Source organism: Parasteatoda tepidariorum, chromosome 8 (assembly GCF_982258835.1).
Source record: "Parasteatoda tepidariorum strain Cologne lab strain chromosome 8, Ptep-v5.0, whole genome shotgun sequence".
Taxonomy (NCBI): Eukaryota; Metazoa; Arthropoda; class Arachnida; order Araneae; family Theridiidae; genus Parasteatoda; species Parasteatoda tepidariorum.
The window spans coordinates 60,668,295-60,692,339 of record NC_141762.1 but is presented as its reverse complement, the minus strand read 5'-3'; the positions used below and the strand labels follow the sequence as shown (position 1 = coordinate 60,692,339).

The window sequence follows — 24,045 nt, the reverse complement described above, 5'->3', positions numbered from 1 at the left end:
TATGTGGCAGCACAAGGCATGCTTTCAGCATTAGCGTGTAAAGATCACAGGAGTACGAAGTACATTAATTTCTTTCTTGATTTACAAGCTTGGACACTATATGGAACTCAAAATTGCACTAAAGATAGCGCTTAAAGTAAGGAAAGTTGGATTTAAAAAAATATTTTTGACATCTAAATGTGGATATTATGGATTAGGGAAACATCCCTAAACTTTCCGTTACATCTGAGCTGAGAAGAGAGGTTTTAGACATAGAACCAATTTTCTCCCCATATGGACTTGGATTCTCCCAGATGATTTGAGCGTTGCACTCGCAAATGATAAAAACAGGTTCGAGTACTGATGAAATGATTGCGGGTCTGAGGACCAGTAAAAAGATTGTAAGTTCGTGCATCAATGAATATAGTGGGTTTGAGTGTCGATCATAAGAGACTGGGTATGTAAAAAATTGCACTTTCTCAAGTAAAATTACTTTAAGAGATCACAAAATGATCAAACTAATATAACAGTAAGAGTAATTCTTATCAATAAAAGATAATGATCAGTTTGTTTTAACTTTGGTTAAACATAAAAATAAAAAAAAATTCAGAAACAAAATACACAAATAATATTTAAATTTTATTTTGTACAAATATGTTTACATTTTTTGATACAATTAAAACAAGAAAAAAGGAGATAAAACAAATAACCAATTATTAATAATTTATAACAAAGGATTGAGAAGTTATGTAATAAGTAACAATAAAACTAAATTATCACAAAAATAATTATCAGTTGGAAAAAAAAGTATTACATTCGTCACTAGATTGAAGCAAGTTAACTTAAAAGAAAAATTTAATAGCACCAACAAAATAATTTAATATAAGATCATTTAAGATACAATATTAAATTTTTTATGTATACATTTTGGAATCTAATAGGGATGGAATAAACTTCAATGTTTCAAGTTATAATAATCAACAATAATTCAAACGGTATTTAAATTTTTAGGAGTAATTTTAGTTCCTCCAAGTAAGATTACATTTGAAGACAAATTATGGTGCAGAAAAATATAAAAGCTTAATTAAAAGAATAGGATAAAATTATTGTTGGTAATTCATATAATAAACACAAATTTTTTAATGAGGAAATTTTTTTTTCTTCGTTAATATATAAAATCCCGACATCAGTTTCTTTCACTAGCAAAACTATTTCTTCTGTATCATCTGATTATCAACATAAATTTAATATGATTTATAAACATATGGAAGTTTACTACAAAATCAATGCATTTAAGTCAAAAATAAAACGTAGTAATCACTAATTCCTGACAACATTTAGTGATTATTTTTGTAAATAAATATTTTAACTTTTACTTTTCTATAGCAATAAATAATTATAGTTAAATAAAATGTAACCTGATAATGCATAAAAGATAATTTCATCTAACTTAAACATTCTTCTTCAAGCAAACCCTTAAGATATGAATTAATGTACAGTTTGTTACATGCAGGTGAGAAATGAAAACAATATTGCATTCAAGATTTTAAATTAGATTAAGCTTTATAAAAATTATCATCCAGATAATATTTTTACCTATAAATTCTTATGCATTCTGATATTCTTATGTAAGCATCATTACAATGAAGAGGGAAGGTCATATAAAATTACAAGGATGATGTGCTAGTCTGCTGAAACCACAAGTTCACACCCAACCACAGCCACTAACAAAGGATTTCGCATGCAAGCAAGCAATTAACATAGCATATAAGAAACCTGGCTGTGGTTTCAGCATTAGAAAAAGCACTCAAGTAATAATTTAGATAAATTGGTTAAATGAGCCTACAATGATAAAAACAAAATTTTAATTATATACATTTTGGCTGATACAGTAACTCTGCATAGAATAAATTTAATTTACTTCATACATAAAACAATTCTTCAGGACCAGGCTTCTTAATCATGTTGTGGAATTGCTTGCCAATATATTGCACGCGAAGCCTTTTGGTAGCTGTGGTTGGATGCGAGCGATTTCTCTGAAAAATAGTTAATGAAACTTTACAAAACAAAATAAGGCATGCAGACATATTTACAACGCATGAAAGATGATAATTCATCACAATGATAATGATAACATAAAATGATAAATTGTTTTCATTCTATCAGCCTGATAAATCATTAGCCTCATACAACGTTTGATCGTATAGTTCAGCTTTTACAATTCGTCCTCCGAAAAATCGTCCATTTAAGGCATCTCTTGCTTTACACGCTTCTGCAAAGATAAAAGAAAAACATATGAATATAAGACATTATAACATTTTAGTTATAGTGAGATAAATCGAAGCACAAGTAACAAGAATGAGGAAAATTTTTCTCTTAGAAATTCATTGCCCACAATTGCGTAAAATGAAATTGCATACACACTATCTTTAGAAAATATAGATACATAACTACCATCATAGTCACTTTCTTGAAAACAAGTTTTTGAAATGGAAGATATCTCTGGTTTTATGAAAAAATTATATATATATATACGTCGTTGTCGAGTGGAAGGTTTAAAACAGGTCTTAGACAGGGAAGGAGGGTACAAAATTTATTTATTAATTATTAGACAGAGAACGTTTATCTAAGTGGTCACGAAATGTCGTGCTCAATATAAGTAAGGGAAAATCTTGCAAAGTAAATCCGTAAAATGTTTCATTTTAGGAAAAACTTAGTAGGGGAGAGGGGGGCACATGTGAACATGGTATGTTTTAACAATATGATTTGAAATAAAAAATCTCGAAAAATTTTCAATTGATGGCAGTACTAGTCTTACCTCTCTGAAAAACTTTCAGAACAATGAGACATTTTGTTGTTCTATTCTGACTATTTCTTTGTATCAGCTGGTGTTGTATATATTATAACCACTCGCTTCTTCAAGTGAAAGCATAGTATAAATCAACTACTAAACTAAAATTAACTATTGCAGACCATTACATGAGCAGTCAGGTAAGTTTATGACAATTATTCTTTTTTTTTTTTTTTACTCAATTATAAATTCTTCATTTTTCAAGTTAGGTTTAAGAAGGATGATGGGGCACTTGTGAACAAAACATCTGGGGCAGATGTGAACAATTCACAAGTGCCCCTACACAGTATTAAGATTATTATCCTCATGATATTATAAGTTTAAAAAATATGTATTCATTTAAAATTATTATTATTTAATTTTCCACAGTTAATTCATAAATTTTTAATTTAAATAATTTTTTTTTAATTTTATTAAATGGTTGATCGCGAATCACGCATATTTACTGATACAACTGAGAAAATAGAATTGCTAAAGCTACGAATGAAAAGATCTTGCTCATATGTGCCCCAGGCATGTTCACATTTGCCCCTAGAACAATTGAAGTTATTTTTCTAAAATATCATAAAGTAAAGAAATATTTTATTGAAAAATCTCAAAAAATTCCATAAGACAAAGAAAAGACTCTTTAAACATATGGACTTTTTTTGCTAAGAAAAATTGATGGTATTTTTGAAAAATGAAGAAATAAAAAAAATTGTTCACATGTGCCCCCCTCTCCCCTAATTGTAATTGGTTTATTAAATAGGTCGCACGATTCCCACAAAGAGCAAAATGTCTTACTTTTGATAAATGCATACTTGTAGTCAAAAATAGATTAAAGGACAGGATGTGAATTTAAAAGTGTGAGAAATTCGCTTTCAATAATAAATTAAGAAAAGAATTTACAGAAAAGGAATAACATAAAAAGATTAATTGAAGCTTAAAAAAAACATTATACACATATTCAAGAACTCTATCTTAAAGCACATAAGGAATAAAATTTTTATATAAAGATAATATCGTAAATACTAATATTCAAAAAATAAATAAATACAAACCTGTAGAGGTGTTAAATTCCACAAAAATTTTTACAATTATATCAGCATCATCATCTTCTGATTGACGTTCTTGATAAATTATTACTCGATTTACGACACCATATCTGCCACATTCATCTGTAACTTCAGACTCTAGATCATCATCTAAATCTTCAACCCCAACCATATTTCTGAGAACAATAACGGAAGACTAAAATAAGAGATAACTGTCAATAAAGGTGCTTAGATACATAACAATTAACTTCATTTAATAAATCATTTTCAGGCAAGAAAAGCTAACATTATCAAACTTTTAAGTTTAAATACACACACACAAAAATATATTTTTAAAAATTAGATTTTCCCAACTATAATATTACTGACTTAATGAGTTGTGTATTCTCTCCAAAGAAATCCTTTCTGGAATTCGCATCAAATAGTAAAAATTTTCAAGTTGAAATTAAAATTAACAGATACATAAACGATTTAAAGCTAAGAGTTGCGTATACAGATCAAAAAGTGTATAACTAGCTTGCAAATTTACAGCTACGAAGTTTCTTAACAATATACTAAGAACGAACAAAAAAAAAAAAAAAAAAAAATCATTAACATTTATTTTGTATACTTACAAAGTAACAAATTTTTTGTTAATTAAAATGTGTACAGAGAATGCGCTTTTTGTTTTTAGGATATTATCTGCTAGCACATGTTCAGCTTGTTTAAGTAATCAAAAGAAAAATATTATTTTGATAAAATGCAACAAAATTATCTACAAGTTAAAGCATGATCATAGCTAGATTAAACGGACAAGTTAAGTGATTGATCAGGCATACAGGAGCATTAGAGTCCACCTGCATTTTTATTATTTTTTTTTATAATAGCCTTTCCCCTACTTTCATTCTTTTCACAGTTGTAAAAAAATAAGAATAAGTCAATACTTTTCCTATTTTTTGATATTTAAATATAAGTGAAAAATATTTTGAGTATGCAATTACAAACGTAGCTTACCCATATTACGTCTTTTGTCCTGGCTTACCCCTCTTTCTCTCGTGTTTCCTTACTGTTAACTATAGTTAAAGTGAGTAAATATTTAACTTCCCATTTCTTTATTTATAAAATTATTTTTAGTAAAAGGACATAAGAGCAGTTTTGCTTTATTGCCTTTCCCCCATCTAAATTTCTATAATTTTGCCATTTGCCTTTATTTTTTATCTCCTAAATCTTCATTCTTTTAAAATAGACGTACAATATATTACAACAGTCATGTTCCTTTTAAATGTATACTTTTTAATATAACATTCACATAAATTTATACAGTATGTACTAATGCTGTTGAATCGATATCTTGCAAAGAGAAATGCCCATAACAATGGATTTGAAATCGTACTTCTCTTTTATTTATTTGTTCTCTTTTTGAACAAGTTCAATCATATAATATATATATAAATAATCTCACCTCATTCCTCCTCATAAGTTTCTGCATTAATATGTGTCTAGCATTAGTTCCTTTAATCATCATATTTTCCTGTTGCTGTAATGTTTGGGGTTCTTGTTCCTCAGCTAGTTTCTTTTCAAGCTCTTCTAACTTTTGTTTTTGTGCATCTGTAGTTGCTATTTCAGCAGTTGACACGGGAGGCACAGGAACACCAGATATCATAGCAGTAGATGTTATTGGGGGTAGTATTTCTGCCATAACAGGAGGCGGTATCACAGCTTTCAAACTAGGAGAATTTGAAAGCTCCGATTTTGCTGCGGTAACTACAGCACTTAAAGACGGAGGAGCAACGATAGGAAGGGTCACAATTCCAGGAGGTGGAATAATAATTGGTGGACGTACTGGTGTAACCCCTGAAATGAAAAAGAAAATCAACAATTTTTTAAGTCATGAAGCAATTATTATCTTCCCCATTTAAAGCAATCTTGACACTTAAAAGGATTGTTTCATTACTGCAACAAAACTATTCTCAAGGCAAATATATAAAATTACCTGTTATAATGCCAGGAGCATTAGCAGCTAACACAGGTTGAGGCAAAATGGAAGGGGTGACTAAACCAGGAGCACCTATTCCAGGTATGGCAAGACCAGGTGGTGGTATAACAGGACTTAGTGTGGCTTCAGTTGGAGTAGCTGTAACGACAGGGGTAACAGCAGCAGATGCACCCAAGCCCAAAGCCTATGAATATACAGAAAGCATTAATAACATCCAAATCAATGTATAAAAGTAATTTTTTTAATAATAAATAAGTTATAATGATAAAAATAGTGTTTTTTTTTTATCATAATAAATAATATTATAATATAAAGTGCAAAAAAAGTAAAGATAGAATTTCAAAAGCCAACTTTGAGTTTGAAACACTACAATTGTGATGTTTATTCCATAGAAAACATATTAAAGATAAAAATTGCCTTTTCTGTTTCATTTTGAATGAGGCAAAATCACTCTAAGCATTCAAAACTGGCCAGGAGAATTAAAAATGAAATCTAAAAGGATTTTTCAAAAACTATTTGGGAATGGTTACATTTACCTTGATAATAGGCTTAATTCACCCATTCTAACAAGGCTTAATACAGGTGGATTTCATTCAGCACTTTGGCAAAAATTTTAATTATCCAAGAAAAATTAACTTTCCCAGAAATAATAAACGGTCTCTGTAAATAGTAAGTGTCTTTCTTGTTAATAAGGTATTATGTTATAAAGACAGTGTTTTCATCATGTAAAAAAAATGGGTGAGAATTTCTCACCCTTTCTCAAAAACAGGGTGAGATTTCTAAAAACTAAAAAACTCTTGAAAAAAAAATCATTTCTTTAATTTTAATACATTTTTAACGTCTTCTATTTTTTAAAGCATTGAATATTTTTGGTGCATCATCATAGAAGATTTTGCCTTTACAAGGCATTTGTCCATTTTACATTACATTACATTAGCACATAAAAAATTTGAACGTCTTACATGAAGAAACCTTACCTACGGTAAACACGTGGTTGCAGAGAAATGTGTTTTGAAAGGGGTTCCGTGGTTGTGTTCTGTTGTTCGAAAAGGTTCTGAACAATACTGGTAATTAGGGAAGCTAGATAACGGGGCAGATGTTAAAAATAATGAAAGATCCAGGAAGAAAAGTGAAACGGATTTTATTCTAAAGGGCGTAATTCGAAGCTTTTTCCAAAATGCGAGAAATTTGCGAATTTTGAAATCGATTTATAGAATGCGCGAATTTCTCGCGGTAATCATTTTTTAATGCGAGAAAAGAAAAAAATATGCGAGATTCTCGCGCTGTAGTGAAAACACTGAAAGAGTTGTAAATTAGTATCTTGTTAGCCTTTTATTATTAAGGAAAATGTTCCTGAAATGTTATCTACATATTACGTAAAAATTTTACCATTATAAAATTTTGTAAAACTTTTTTGTTGGAAAAAAAAAAGGTATTAAGTTTAAAATTCTGGGTTAGCCCCTGGTTAAATAATGCTAGTTAACTGTGATCTAGGGCTTGACCTATTAAAGAATTATCTTTTTAAATTTAAAATACAATTATTAGCCATAAATGGAAAACTGAGATTACAAAGAGTGACTTTAAATTTACATTAAATATGAGACTTATTATTTGTTTATTAAAAAAAGGTAAATAAAGTAAAATAAGTATGCTTTAAAATGACACTTTTATCGGTTCATAATTATTCGTTGAGAATTAATAGCTATTTTTAATGTGTAATGCATGCTCTAAACTAATTTCTTTTCCAAAATAAACATGTAAGAAAGTTTATAAACACTTAAGTTTGTTCTGGTTAGGTGAAACAACTAAGTTAAATGATCAGATTCATTGATTTTTCAATCAATCCACTTACAATAGCATTGCTAGCTACAGCATCCATAGCCTGAATTTTAGCTGTAGCAGCAGCTGCTGCAACTGCAGCAGCAGTAGGCATAGTACTTGCTGTGGTTGGAGCCTGTAGTGCATTTGGAGGTGTTATTGCCTAAAGAAAAAAAATAGCATGAGAAAAATAACAATAAAAAAATTGGAAAGTAACAAATTCCAAATATAAAACTATTTGAACAAGTTTAGAATAATAATTTGTAACACTATGCTTATATCTATAAGCATCTGTACTAATTGGTATAAGAAGCTGACATGCACCTCTTTAAGAGTGAAAAATTTTTGCAAAAGACAATGTACTGACTTCAAGGAACGTTCATCGACTGGAGGGCAAAGATAACTTAAACTTAGGAACTTTAGACTTTCACAAACACTTATATATTTAAAGAGATATATATTAAAATGAAGAATACAGAACAAAAAAGCAACTTATTAACTTAATATGAAAATGCATGAGAAACAAATAATATTCCTATTGAGTAATAATCAGTAATAATAATAGCAAAACAAGCACGAGTGAAAAATTTATTTAAACTCTATCCTGATTTGTATATAGTTGCTGCCAATATCTAACAAGAGTAAACTATTAACATTAACGTTTAACTGCTAATTCTAAGGTATGACTTTATATATGATGCTACATATGATGACCTTGCTCACTGGTATCAAACTGACACCCAAACAAGTGTAAACAAAAGAAAGAATTGAACCCGTAACATGAGCAGATCGACAGATTTGTTATGGAACGTTATGAGTTCAGAAATGTTGGTAAACCAGATTCAAAAGTTTAATTAGGAAAAAAAAGTATATTACCCTTCCTACTCTTAGATATTGTCCACCTAAGTCAAATAAATTCATTGATGATATTGCATCTTGTGCTGATTGATAATTTTCATATTCTATAAAGCCATAACCCCTAAAGAAAAAGAAAAAAATTAATAAAATACTAGATTTATCAAAAATGAAAAAAAAGGAGAAGAGGATAATACATTACTCACTTGTGCTTGCCAGGAATGCCACCACTTTGCAATTTACACATCTTAATTTTACCAAATGCTTCAAAGACACTAGGAAGAAATAAAATATTTCTAATAAAAAACAAGAAGTATGACTTTCAAAGTGACATAAAATAAAACCTTTTAATTTAAGAATAAGTTAAATTTAGTTTAGTACAGTACAATACAATACAAATCAATAAGGTCTTATAGATCGTTCATACAGAAAGATGCAGAAACAGCATAATTTTTAACTACTTGCATAATCATAAAATACCCGCACAAGTTTTATTTCTTAGCAAAATCTAGTCATTTACCAGATAAGCCTGTCTTTAAATTTTTTTTCCTTCTCAAGCCACTTTACTTTTTCAATTCTTTACGGCTTAAGTTTAGGCATTAAACTTCAAGAAAGCTACTCAAGTTTTTGCTCCCGAACAAAGATCTAACAAATATTATTAAAAAAAAATATTGCACGAATGAGTGATCTATCTATAAAACTCTAGCATACTGTATACAAAAAATAAGATAAAGAATGTTTTAACTAAGACTTAAGCAAAGCAAATGCTTTCTGTGATGCCACATTCAAAACATTGTGAAACAACTCAATCTGTCACTAACTTCTCTTCTTTAATAATTGCTGTAATGCTGAAAATAGGGATGCAAAGTAACTTGGTAAAAATCTTTACTGTAATACAAACTTCTATTCTAAATTGGATTTCCACTCCTTACTATAATTATTTTTTTTTAAAGCTTCTTTCTAAGTCACTGTAAGCTTGTCCACATAAAACTAAAGCGCTGCATCTTTATTGCATAATCTATAAAGTTGGCATTTTATTTGAGCACGTAAAATGAATATTAAATTGAAGACAAAACCAATGCAAAAACTTTCCCATAAACCCTAAAATTTTAGAATTTGAATTGCATCAAAACAATTTAAATTTGTCTCTATGCAACAGCACAATATTTCACAGTGTTGTCACACTCTAAAGTCTTGTGTAAGCGCAAAAGGATTTAAATATAGGAAAGGTATTAGATTTTAAACTTTGACTTATTGTCTTCCCAAATACAGATAATAGAAATATTCTGCCCTGTGTTTTACTTGTGCACCAAACAAGAAATGTTAGCTGAAGGCTTTGCGGGTAAATTTTATTGCTTTTACATACATTGTAATAATTTAACAATTTAGTGGAGAAAAATTTTACATCACCTGACATTTAAAAGAAATATATACTTTCACAAAGTATATATTTATGGTTTTTTGAAAATATAGTAAAAACATATATACTAAACAAAGAATTATAAACAGACAGTATATCTTATTTTTCTTACTCTCGTTGATAATGACAGGAATGTTTTAACCATATGAAGTTGTAAAAGCACAAAAATTTGTACTGTTTTCCAATTTTGATGATTACGTACAACAGGATGTTTCATATTTTTCTTTTCTTTTTTTTACTTTAGGTGATGCTGGCAGGGATGTTTTAACCTTATAATCAGGTAAAAGGATACACTAATTAAGAAATATTAATACAATTTTTAAACTTTGATGCTTACATATAAGGAATAAAATATGTTTATGTGCTGATAAAAGCAAAGCAATCCTAGTTTCTGAGAAGAAGTCAGTCATCCTTTTAAATATTCTATTTTCCGTAAACGTACGTACGTACGTACAAAAAAAAAAAAAAAACATTCTTTAATGCAAAAAACAAGAAGAAAATAACAGCATAAAATTAACCCCTTCACCTGAAATTAAATTTAATAACAACATCAAAGATCTATACAGATTTTACTTCAAGCAAGAAAACAGTTCCTTATTTCAGCAAAGAGAATCAACAATATAAGTTAATGCAAACCTTTGAATATCCTGTTCAGTAAGGTCTTGGTGAACAGATGCAACATAAATGCGATTATATGTTTTTGCTTCTTCCATTATTTGCTCAATGATAGGTGCTGCTTGAGGCATATTACTAGGACGCCCAACCTAAAACAGATAAAAATTTCACCTTATAACTATTTATAAATTAATAACTGCTTCTGATAGTGAGCATTGATCAGTTTAAATCATTAATCTGCTTTAAGTCATGAAACTCATAAAAACTATTTCAATAATGTACTATTATAAAATCATGTTTAGAATTAGGAACTTCATCAGATTATTACTATCTTCAGAAACCACTGGACAGGTTTGAATGAAATTTGGTTTGAACGTATGGTGACATGATAGAAATAAAACAACCCTTTAAACCAGTGGTTCCAACCAGTGGTGGGTTGCAAACCAGTGGTGGGTTGCAAAAAACCCACCGGGTTTTACTGGGTAAAACCCACCCTAAAGTGGGTTTTTCTAAATTTGATTTCTTTTTGATCCTTTGTTATATTAAGGAGCTATTCTATTGAAATATATATGTAGTCTAGCCTAAAAAATGAACCTATGGTGAAATAACTAATAATCTGAAAAGAAAATTATTTGTGGAAATCATGAAATTTTTTTTTCTAGAGCTTTTATATAAAAAACAGAATAATATGACTATAAGTCATACTACAATAAAAGGTATTTCATTGGAGAGTGTTTGGAGACTAAGAGTTACCTTGTTGGCTAGATTTGACTATGATTAGCCAGTGCCTTTAATTGGCTTTCTATGCAAAAAAAAAAAAATATTTCGTCAAATATTTTTTTAAGATTAAAATATAAAATGTAATCCTGTTTTAAAATAAGTTACAAATGTGTGACGTATGTGAGTACACATAACATTTTATATCGTGATGTCAGACGAAACTTTTTTCCGACTATTGCACCAATTTATTTGTATAATTATGAAATACACTTTAATTACCTATATGTTAAATCAATTCATAAAATTAAACTTAATTATTAATATAAGCGTTTTTAAAATAAGGTACTTATTCCTGCCCTCTATTTTGAAAAAAATAAATAAATAAATAAATAAATAAATAAATAATAATAAAAAAAAAATAAAAAAACCATAAAAGCACAATAAATCCCACCTGGGTTGGGTTTTTCCGAAAAAACCCTGGTTTTTTGCAACTGGTTCCCAAAGTGGTCCCTATGGACCCCCAGTATCATTCAGGGGGTAAATTAAAATTGATTTGGGGGTCTCTGAACAACATCAGGGGGTCCACACAAGGTTCAATATAAAATAATAAAATTTTGATATATTTTTATTATAATGGAAATTAAAATAAATAACAATAAATAAAACAGTAGTGGATTTTACATCCTGAGTTAAGGGATTACCTTTTTTTAATTGAAAATATAAGAAGAGATCGCAATTTTTTTTTTTAACACAGATACTTTTTGGAAGAAGTTAATTATTGAAAATTATACTTTATTTAAAAATTGCTTGAAATTTTATCCTTACTTCAAATAATTAATTCAAAAGGATTTTGCTGCAGCATTCCATTGAAAAAGTTAATAACTAACAAAATTATTACTAACAAAACATTTGATATTTAATTTTTTATCCTTTTGTGCTCTTTTTAACAGATAACAGTATGAGTGAGCTGAAGAAAAAATACTGACCATACAGTGTCGAATATTTGAAGTATGGCTTTATTTCTTCGCCAGGAATTTACCTAGGCATCTTCTATGTAATAAAACTATGTCAAATGATTCAATGAAACCTTCTAAGATTAAGGAACATTTAACAAAAATCCATAGGGACAAGAAAGATAAGCATTTAAGTTCTTTTTTTTTTTAAAACTGCCAAAGAAAAGTATTTGAAAACACAGTCGCTGCAACAACTCATAGGGACAACATTTAAGTGACAATGAACTGCACGCTTCTTACAATATTTTTTCATTCATCATTTAATTCTTCCCGGAAAGCCGCACACTACTGACATAGAACTTATTTTACCAGCTGTAAGTGAGGAAACCAATTTTTGAGATTATAAAACGAATTCCAGAGTAATGATAGAGTAAAAGAAATTGATGAAATGGTTCAGTGCGTAGAAATTTTTTATGTCAGTACTTAAAACATTGTCATTTTCTATACAGCTTGACAAGTCCACTTTAACAGGAAACGAAGCTTTACTTTTAACTTATATAAGATTTGTAAAAGAGTAATTCAAAAACAACACAAGTGCTTCACGATTGATTCCTAGAAAAGTGGCTTGGCAACTATTTTTCCTCTATTGCTAATGTTATGAATGCTAAAATAGAATTTTAAAAAACTGATAAAAAATATTTTTGAAGTTTTTTTTCTTTCTGCAATATGTAGCTAACCGAGCAAAGATGCCAAATGTATGAAAGTAACAACTTAAAATTTTTTGGTGTTTACGTTAATTTTTCAATTGCACGGCAGTATAATAATTTACTACTTCACACAGAGGTTACGTGGTTATCTAAAAATATATGTTTAAATCGATTTTATGCTCTCTTTGACTCAGTGTTCAAATTCCTGGAAAGCAAAGACAATGATTTGTAACACAATTTAATTAACTCAAAAAAAGACAAAGTCTACATGACTGATTTATTTGCCATATTTAACGAAACTAATTTGAAACTATACGGTGATCAATTAAATTAAACCAAAATGTGAAAAACCAAAGGCAATAACTGCCAAAAAAATCGATAGAATCATTGCCTTAAAGAGTAAATGATCAAATGAGCAATTCGAATTTTCCATATCAACTGAATTATATTGGTATATCTAAAAGCCATGTGAAAATCAATGCCAATAACTGGAGAAAATACAATCAAAGCAGATTTACTATATCGGCATAAACAGAGCGCTTCAAAATGCGATCATTTAAATGCACCATTCAAATTTTGTGTGTCAATTTCTGTAGAAAAGCTAACCAACATTTTTTATCCCCCCCCCAAAAAAAAATCTTTCTGCAAAAACCCTGTAAAATTCTATGACAATGTCGTCATGATCCTAAATCTAAAAGTTCTTAGTTTAAATGCTAATGCACATAAAATTTCAGTTGAGATTATAAAATGGTCCTATTTATCAACACCAACAAAAAATTTATAATCTCCCATAAAATGAAAAAAGACTCTTCACCAACAAATAAACATGTATCACATTATAAATTAAAATAGTAGACTTCCCCAGTAAAACTGTGACTGCACATTTAAATGTATCCTGCATTGGGCTGAGGAAAGAATTAATTGAAATAAATTCCTCGAAAAGTACAAGATTCATTGTAAGCCACATTTAACAGGTTTCTATTTTAAAAATAAAATAGACCTCTAGCAATGGCTTTCATAAGGTTTGCTTACATGAAAATAACAAAATCACAATACATTCAGCTTAACTGTAAACTGTAGTTAAAAAATTATTTTTTCTTCTTAAATTTCAAAAAACCATTTTATTCAGAAGACCTTCTTTTACTTATGAACATAATATTTTGCTTTTAACAACATGCAATGATAGAGCTTAATTTAAAATTTCCAGAACGAAACTTATTACCACACAATAAGTGAAATTATAGAGAAAAATAAAATAAACTAAGAACAAAAAAATGCCCAAATGATGTTCTATTGTACCTAAAATGTCTTAGATAAACAAGCAAAATAATAATTTAATATGAAACGTATATATTATCCCAAACATTGCCATTAAATCATTATATCTTTCTTTCTTTCTAGTAAACTCAGTTTTTTAAATTTAAAGTAAAAACTATTTTTTTTTTGTTGCTAAATCCATGACATTAATGTTTGTTACACAATACAGTGAACCTTGTTCAGCGTAACACTCTGTATATTTATTATGCATTTAAGTTTATTTTAATGCTCAAGTATCAAACTGGAATAAACCAACTTTTCCTTTATAAGTTAACCAACTCATACAGGTTTCAATGTATTTTTGTACCACTATGCTATATATTTTGTAATAAAAATTGGAATAATTTCAACAGAATATTTCTGCGGGATTATACAGAGAAAAAGTGCCATATGCTTTCAAGTATTTAATTTTTTATGGCAAAATAAGTCAAAAGATCATTTAAACTATTTCAAATACCTACAAATAGTAATACTAAAGTATCAAATAAAAACGAGACTTTTTCCTTCAATTTTTTTACATTACCATTCATTTTAATATTATATTCAAAGAACATTTGAAAGGCAGAAAATTCACACATTCTCATGTAACAGAAATAAGATAGAGTGAAATATTTAGAGAAAAATTCAGTTTGTTTTTGGGAAAAAAAGAATTCCTTGATTATACTAACTTCAATTAAATAAAAACCTTGATACAATAGATTTAATATATCATAAAATCTAACAGAATTTCAGAATGAAAAAATATATTTAATTTGTAAGATTTCTTGTTATTGAAAGAAATCAATGAGGAAAGGTAAAGGGGTTAATAAAACACATCAGAGTTGACTGTCCTAAAACTGAGCAAGTTCATTAAAGACTTTTATAATACAATGAGGAAAATTTGTAAATCATCCACAATTAAGATGAGTGAAGATTTCATATTTTTAGACCATATTATTCTAGTAAACACTTAAATTTTGAAAGTCACTTAAAAACAGTGGGAGGGGAGCAATAGAATGTGTTTAAAAGATATTAAAGTATAGTTACCTTAATATTCCTTCCACCTATCATAACTCCATTCATCTGATCGAGTGCCAATTGCGCAGCTTCAGGAAGTTCATATTCCACAAATGCAAATCCTTTGTGCTTCTGCGTAACTGGATCCCAGCTCATATTAATGGACTTAATAGGTCCAAAAGGAATGAAAGCTTGTCGTATGGTATCTTCCTTTAGCTCAAAGCTGATGCTGCCAACATATACACTGAATGGGAACAACAATTGATATTTTAAAACTTGTTTCTTAACAGATATATAAAAATTTACAAATGAATCAGACCAATGAATTAAAATGAAATAAAACACAAGTTTAATAGTAAAAGGAAATTTGATGAATTAACTGAATTTGATGAGATTTTTCTATTGCGCAAGTAAAATCAATGTATTCCAAATCAAAAAAGTTAAAAGCTAGGTTTAATTTAAAATAACAAATTCGTAAGTTGATATGCATACCCATATTATCATTTGAATTTTATTTAACTAATTGCAGTAAACTGCTTTTAGAGTAAAACATTACCGGCTTAGAATTGTATCTTGTTTTAGATTAAATAGCATATTAAGTTAATATGATAAAAGAAAAGATTGAATGATATGTTAATCCATATTATTTCAATATTTTCTTATCCATTATTTGTTTAGTAAAAATAAAAAATAAAGAGTCATACCGGCACATTAAGACCAGAGCTTGATGTCGTTGAAGAGTCTTTTGTTGCTGAAAAGAGAAAGGAAGATAATTGACAAACAGAAGAAGATAAAAACATAAATAACATTGAAAATAGAATTTTTTAATTTTTCTTATGTATGCTATAATGAATAAATTTTATGCTTTAAAAATAGGTTTGTTGCTATAAATGGATGTAGAAGCAAAATTTTAACTGTTAAGAAAAAAAATATTTTTAATTAATAAAAAAAAAACATTATAAATATTTCTTTATTTAAACCAAAGACATTTTTAGCATGCATAAAATTAATAATGAACAAGAAACAAGTCAAAGTTAGTAGACAACTAAAACCTCAATTGGTCAGTTTCCAAAGCAATTAGGTGTCTTTAGTAGTAAACACAAATAACTTGTCCAGTTTTAGCAAAGTGGATACTTGAGGATATGGGAGAATGACCACTATGAGGGTCAAAGAGCAGGGAGATAAGCTTTGAAAGATTAATTGAGAGTTAAGATCTGCAAAGCCATATATAACAGTAACTACCATAACTTGATTTATGTTGAGAATTTATTGGAGACTGCCCAGTCTAAATTTATCAATTTATTTATAAATATTTAATCTATGGTTATTTATTTTATTGGCAAAGTTGTAAAAAGTTTTGGTGCCCATTACTTACTTGCTGTTGATGAGCAATAGTCTGTTTCATTAAAACATTTTTAATGCTTTGTTCCATAGCATACTTCTTCGCTTTGGTTACCATTTCTTGTTGCTCAGATGTGAGTTTAGTAAGACCTATACCTAAGATGCCACTCGGAGTTTTCAAGGCACCCGGTCCCGCAAGCACCGGCCCAGATTGCTCCAGTTGTGCTTCCAGGGACAAAAGATCAAGTTCCGGTAGTTGTGGGATTGGCGACCCATCTGAAATGCATGAAATTATATATATTAGATTAATGAAAAAAACTCAATAAGAAGTTTTTCCAAATTACATCATAATAAATGGAAAAATTTCTGAATTTAGCTGTTACTCCAGTTTTTCAAAATCAAATTACATCTGTACTCATCAGCTGGACTGAACTGATTTAAAATGAGCAACTTATTAAAAGCATTTAAAGCTAAAATATAATTTATAAATTTTGAAAAAATATATAATGTAATTTGTTTTTTAAAAAAAATTAATACTCTTTTCTGAAGAAGACTGCGCACATTGTTCAATAAATGTAAATAGTACCCCATAAAAGGATAACTAAAAGAAACATTCGAAATATGACCTTTACCGCTTTTTGCTAATCACAGTGCTGCAAGTGATTCACAAGAGCAAATGAAATGCTGAGACCAGAGCATCGGTCTTCTGTCAGTTTCGAAGTAAACCACATAAAAATACAAGAAAAAGAGAAAAGAACAAGAAAAATTAAAGTTGAACATAAACATATTTGATTATCCTAAAAAAAGAAAATTCACATAAAAGAGCATTTAAAGCATTGGGAAAAATTTCTTACATAGGAACAGCAATGCAATATATTAGGTTAACCTCTTAAAGCCAACTACAGCACAGAAACAAGAATATTTTTTACTTGACAATACCATGCTTAAGTTTTCAGTTCTTTATTTAATGTATTAAAACGGAACAAAACAGACACTAAATTTATTACAAATAATTGGATGTTTACTACTTTTCCGCAAAGCTAAAAATACTCTTTTTTAAAATAGAACACATTTGATTCAAATATTTATGTCTAAAAAAAGAATCTGAATAATGATAAATTTATGAAATAGGTGCACCATAGCAGAAAAAAAAGACTTATTTTAAATTTCATGAGTTTATATTTTAAAGCAAACAAAACAAATGAACATCATATATCTTTTTGCACCAACCCCTGAATTACAACCATTAACTTTTTTTGGAGTATATCTTTACTTATTTTTCCTTTCTCATCATTAATGTTTTGTCCCAGATCTATAAATTTCCATTTTTTCAAAAATAACCTTTTTAATTCTATCCAGCATCTCAGGATGTCAAGGAAAAATAAAACTCAAGCAAATAAAAATTTTGCTCATACAAGCAAATGCTGAAATTCAGCTAATCCTTATCTTTCACTATAGTGTGCCATCATTTTGCAATAATTATACCTCACTTCCATTATTTTGAAGAATTTCTTTTGAAAACTTAATTTTAAAAAAAATGGTAATAAATATTGATTTGAGAATAGAATTCAGTTCACTGATCTTTTCTTAAGACTGATTTCAGTCCACAAGACTGAAGAGTAGCATCTATGTTAAATGCTGATGCATGGCATAAAGAATGTACATAAACAATGACTTATGTATTTTTTAAACGAATAACTGCTATGAATTCGGGAAATACTCAGTGATTAATATCATTTAGAAATCCAGAGAAAATAAAATAAACGAAAAAAAAGGAGAAAAAGAGAAATTAAAATTGTTAAACAAAAGAAGTTGAGGTTCAGTTCAATGGTTCCGTTTAGAATGAACAAGCATTAAAGTTCTTCAGCAAATATAATATTTTTATCATATTCAGATTCTATATTTAGACCAGTTACAATAAAAAACAAATACTTAAATACTAATTATAAGAGAATGCATAAAAATACTTAAAAAACAAATATAATTAACTACAAACAGCCATAAAAGGCTAAATAAATGTAGTACGTTATTTATACACAATTAAAAATTCCAGTATCCAGGAAGAAAAAAAAATCTAAGCATTAAGATGTGATGATTGAGATACTTTTTCGAAGATACCAAAATATTATTAAAGAAATCTAGGCAACTGATATTCCAAAAGAATGTTGTCAGAAATTCATTAGAAATTATAGCTAAGTAAGAAGAACTTCAAAGACTATGCAACAGCACTCCAATTGGCTACTGAAAATATATTAAACAAAAAATGAAAACTGTCTAAATAAATACAATAAACCCAAATAATTGCTATTTATAAAAATTCTTATCTAATAATAGGTGAAGTTATGAAAGAAAATACTTTCTAAATGGAACAATAATTTGCAATAAAACTTTAAATGGTGCAAGATGTTAATTAATATGGAATAATAAAATCTCAGTCTTGTCTTGAAGAGATAGCAGAATTTGTAACATTTTGAACACTGTGGTGAAAACCATAGTTTTTACCATCATGTCTAAAATGTCTTATGCTGAAACTATATCATTAATTAGAAAAAAAATTCAAAAGAAATTTTTTCCAACTACATTAAAAATTTAAAAAAATTATAATTACTAAATGAAAAATTAGGGAACTACGCAGCAATTTTTGAGTAGTTTTTTTAATGAAAAGAAGATAACTTTTAGAAATAACTAACATACAAAGGGGAACACAAAACTATTTTAATAAAATAATTAATTCTTAAAATTAAATTAGTTAAAATATAGCCAAATAATTAACTTTTTTTATGCAAAAAAAAAATAAATAAATAAAAAAACTGGTTAATTTAGAGTTCTGGATTTAGAACACATTAATAAACTTAAGGAAAATCTGATACTAAAGATTACATGCTAAGCAAAAACTAGTATTTCCAAAAACCCCAATTTCAAACAATAATTTCTCCTTAAAGGCAGTCAACAATTGTTTTTTCTCCTTAAAGGCAAAAAACAATTTATCTGACATTATATGTGAAGTGCTTTAGGAAATTCTGAAACATTAGATACGCAACTAGTTCTGATAAAACTTTATAACAATGCATATTGATTTGAATGGTTTACTTGTTTTAAATTATTCAGATACTAAATAAAAATCAAAAAATTAGTAACTAGTACATACAACAAAATAGCAAATATACAATTTGAAACAAAGATGAAACAAGTATTTTGGAAAATAATTGTACTGTAGTTCTTAAAATATTGATTAACTCTCATGGTTTTTCCTCTTTAAAGTAGTTTGTAGGAATATTGATTAATAACATGATATTCAGCATTGATTTAACATTATATTTTAAATCATCATTACAAAGTTGATTTTTTTCAGTTCAGCTATAATTTGAAAAAAAATTAGATTAGTTTATTGTCAAGAAATCAGTCATTAATTACTTTTTATCTTTCAAAATTAAACAATAGAAGATAACAAGCTAAATAGCTGTATTACACATCATTACAAGGATCAATGAAGGACAATTTTATATTAACTATTTCAAAAAATAATGCTCTATCTCTATGAAATACATATTCCAGCAAAAGCCACATGTATATAAGACCACTAAGTGAACAGTTTATATGGAAAACTTTGTTTGTCATTGTAATGACTATTGAGTCGTATTTCATGGTTTGGATTTTTAAAAGGTTTTTTTTAAGGTTTGCAATTTTTGTGAAGTATCCTTGAACAGACCTAATTTTTATAGATTGTCTCTAATATTATTTCCCTTTTTGAAAGTAATTTTGATTCTATTCTTAACTATTGCAATCCAATAAATTAAAGTTTCCAACGTTTGCACTTAAATCAATCTTTTAGTCAATAAATAATCCAAATGCTCCTAAGATTTATCAGACCAGGAGTGGTTAAAACGAAATCTAACTTCCAAAACCCCTCACAAGAGTTGGAGAGGCTTTGTAAAAATCAACTAGAGGAGATATAGAATATACAACCTCAAGCACAAGAGGCAAACAATTTCCTCCATATCAAATTTTTAAAGAAAACTATGCGAATGAGCGATACAAATTTCACACATATACATAGGATGAATGTTGTAGCAGAGTAACCAGAAGCTGAAATGAAAACTCAAAAAACAAAATTATTATAAACAATCATTTTCTAACAAAAGCTGTAAATTAAAAAAAAAAATTAAAAGGGAAGAAAATATACATCACATTGAATAGAAATAAAATACATTTATATTGAGAAATATTATTTCAAAATTAAAATAGGGCATTTTCCAGTTTAGGAACATCAAGTAAAAGCAATCCACCTTCCTCTATAATGGTCCTTTCCTTAAACAAACTTTAGCAAATATTTTCAGCTTCTGGAAAATACATAAGAAAAGAAAGAGACTTTGATTATTACTTTGAAATATTCAAAGATCTATTAAGGGCAATCCATGGGATTGAAAAATAATGTTATTTTTATTTCTTAAAATTAAGATTGATTAGAACGTATAATTTTAGAAATGACAATTTACAGGGCTTAACTAGTTTCTTTTAAGAATTAAAAAACTATATAGTATATGCACAATTTGTTTAGAAAGAAAATTTCCTAACATTAAAAATTGTAAAAATACAAATTACAATAATGTGCAGTTAAAAAAAAAAAAAATAGTTGAACAGGTACATAACAAGCAGATGTAACATCCAGAACTTTCATGCCAGGACACCTATTCTGATAACCTGAAAAACCCACAAAAGAAAAAAAAGATAGGAAAAATGAATACCCTTTTGTTCAATAGCATAAAACCAAACAATATTTCACAATAGAAAATTGACAAAAATTTATTTCAAGTCAAGCTCAGTTTTCTTATTATATTAATACCTTGTACTCAATAGTGAACGAAGTTCATAAATTACTGATTAATAACTCACCATCTAACTTTAGTTTCTTTAAAGCAGGATCTTCAGGTATTATAATCCCCAACTTCAAGCCATTCTAAAAGAAAAGGAAAGATCTTAAAATTAATTGTCAGATTTTTATATGACGTGTCATGCGCAACTATGCTACTTTTTGAAGGCTTTGTCATCATATAAAATAATGTTATTTGGCAGAAATATGCTATTCTTAAAGGTTTCAACAAGGGATGTAAACTCTAATATATATACACAAAAAAAATAAAAAACAGGCAAACAGCTACTATGAAGCTGAGCTTTTAATATATATAATACATATAGCATAAATGCTTTGAATATATTTTATATATAACTGTCATTGAACCCAATTTATGCAGTAGATGGATCACGGCTTAGAGTCCCTCACTGCCAGGGGTAACCATAGGTTTTCCTCTCTACGTGATACATATGCAGGTTAGAGCCATAAAAAAAAAATGCTACACGAAGGCAAATTTCTCTTAATACTTGATCCGGGAGTGCTCGTCTTTTGAGTTAGGTTCAAAATTGGAAGGCTACGGAGTTGAACATTGGTAGTCGTAAGCTCAAAATTGGGTTGGTTGCTCAACAACGTTGATGAAATAAAATTTAATCCAATGATCTACAGTTTGCTGTTTAAAAAAAACTTTTATTATTACACCAATTAATGTTCAAAACAGCAGACTTCTAATTCCTCTTCAATTGTTAAAAAATATAAGTTTACATTTGAGTGATATTCTTCAAGGAAATAACTACATTTGAGTGATATTCTTCAGGGAAATGAGAAAGAAAATGTGTGATATAATAATTAGCTGAATTTTATCAACCTTTTGAAAATAAATAATCAGAAACTAAAATATATAAACAGTAATCATAATTATATCCAGCAAAATTTGTTGGCTATATAATAAGTTATAGGCTTTTAAAAACTAAATTAAAAGATTTCCATTCTTTACTTGCAGATTCAAGAAATATTCATGCAGAATTAAGCAGAACATATAACATCAAATAAAACAAAAACACCAAGTAAAAAAAAAAAACGACTTCATATAAAATACAGTTGGAAAATGCTTTTAAGTTAAGTTGCTTTTAAGAAAATGCTGTAAGTCAAAAAAAGCTATTTATTTTAAAGATTCTTCATAATAAAAAAAAACTAGTGTAATAGTTAGTGATAAAATGAATAGGTTAAAGGTTTTAAAGGCCAAGTTTCGTTTCAAAATACCATATGTCTTCTTGTGCCAACAAAATTTGGCAATATTTTTTTTAATTGTGACTAAGCATTACAGTAAAAAATTCAACTACATTGTTCTTATTAAATTATAACATAAAAATTTATGCCACCAATTTATCAATTGAATGCATACATATTGTTATATATAAAATAAAAAAATAATTTTTATATGCTATTTATACACATAATTATTGAATACAACTCGTGATTATTTACTTTATTAGAGTATTCATTATTTCATAATTATATTAAATTAAAATATATTAAGGATTTATTAATTCTTTAGTATATTTTGAATGCACAGTTCTATAAATTAGAATAAATTTAATTTTAGCACCATTTTAAAAGTTGCCATAAAAAACACAGCACTTTTCAGTTTTCATTTTAATAATAAGAATATTATTCACTGACCAGTTACTATTATTATATATAGGTATATAAAAAGTCAAAATGATAAATTAGAAAGATAATTTAGATTATAAAATTTATCCAATTAAATTTGATTCTACCATTATTAAAATCGATCAACATTAGGCTCATCTTTTTCTAATGATTTCTAAGAAATATTTTGTCTGATTAATGTAAATTCATGTAAGCGTGTACTGATCATAAACACTTAAGACTACTAAGTTTATCTTCGATCAATCTCAGATGTTAATAATTAGTAGCCTATCCATTTCTTTAGAGCTAAATAAAACAAAATTATTGTAGCAAATCATGACAAATAAGTTAAAAAATTGTATATTGAGAACAATGTGAAAGAAGATTAGATTAGTAAAATATATATATAAAATTTACTGTACATCATAAGATTTCAATAGAACGAGAACAGTTTTTAGAATATTTATCAGATTGAAATTTCCCTCAAATATAAAATAAGATTGCCACCAATTAAGATATTTGTCTTTGCATACATTTACCACGTAGGTTTGATTTATTTGTTTTGTGTTATTTATGTGACAGCCATTTTAATTTGCGGTGAGATACATTTTATCTAGTATCATTACCTCCAATATTTGTCCATTTCCTAAAGTAGCCATTTTTCAAAAATGGATAGATATTATGACAGAGAAGACAGCTTCCACAGCAATTTCTGGTAAGAAGGACCTTAACATAAATATTACTATTAATAAATGACCAATTTTAACCAAAAAATTGGCTCACAGAGCACCGCAGCCGCAGTATTGAAGTCGATTAATCTGAAATGTTGCCACAATTTTACAGTTTTGGAAAAAATTTATAAAATGATTTGAATGATTATTATTAATTAAATTATGTTTAAATATTCAGCAAATATTCTTTTAGTAAAAAATTAAGTCTCTGTTTAGGGTTTTATTAAGTGA

The 24,045-nt window shown here is 27.9% G+C and overlaps 1 protein-coding gene across 3 annotated transcripts; it reads right to left on the bottom strand.

Moving 5' to 3' along the window:
- Positions 1-597: 597 nt before the first annotated feature.
- On the bottom strand, positions 598-23,924 carry hfp (Poly(U)-binding-splicing factor hfp). Of its 3 annotated transcripts, XM_087168969.1 has the most exons (15): positions 23,710-23,898; positions 21,475-21,538; positions 20,868-20,921; positions 17,214-17,287; positions 16,616-16,857; positions 15,945-15,991; positions 15,271-15,484; positions 10,569-10,696; positions 8,719-8,787; positions 8,534-8,636; positions 7,692-7,820; positions 5,837-6,023; positions 5,306-5,697; positions 3,871-4,060; positions 598-2,251 (listed from the first exon to the last, which is right to left on the bottom strand). In XM_087168969.1, the coding sequence occupies exons 5-15, from the start codon at positions 16,697-16,699 to the stop codon at positions 2,142-2,144; spliced, it is 1,653 nt and encodes a 550-aa protein (XP_087025095.1). In that variant the 5' UTR covers positions 16,700-16,857; positions 17,214-17,287; positions 20,868-20,921; positions 21,475-21,538; positions 23,710-23,898; the 3' UTR covers positions 598-2,141. The 3 variants fall into 3 exon arrangements, with proteins under 3 accessions (XP_087025095.1, XP_087025094.1, XP_087025093.1); XM_087168968.1 differs by lacking the exon at positions 20,868-20,921 and having other exon boundaries at positions 23,710-23,908; XM_087168967.1 differs by lacking the exons at positions 17,214-17,287; positions 20,868-20,921 and having other exon boundaries at positions 23,710-23,924.
- Between the last annotated feature and the right edge of the window lie 121 nt (positions 23,925-24,045).

What these genes read in the sequence shown, in the direction of transcription:
- hfp (XM_087168967.1), bottom strand. Translation starts at nt 23,742, where the DNA reads ATGGCTACTTTAGGAAATGGACAAATATTGGAG. An exon ending in AATATCTAAGAGTAGGAAGG is followed by an intron (nt 7,821 to 8,533) that starts GTAATATACTTT and finishes TTTTTTCTTTAG; the next exon opens with GCAATAACACCTCCAAATGC. An exon ending in CTGTAGCTAGCAATGCTATT is followed by an intron (nt 6,024 to 7,691) that starts GTAAGTGGATTG and finishes GTATATTCATAG; the next exon opens with GCTTTGGGCTTGGGTGCATC.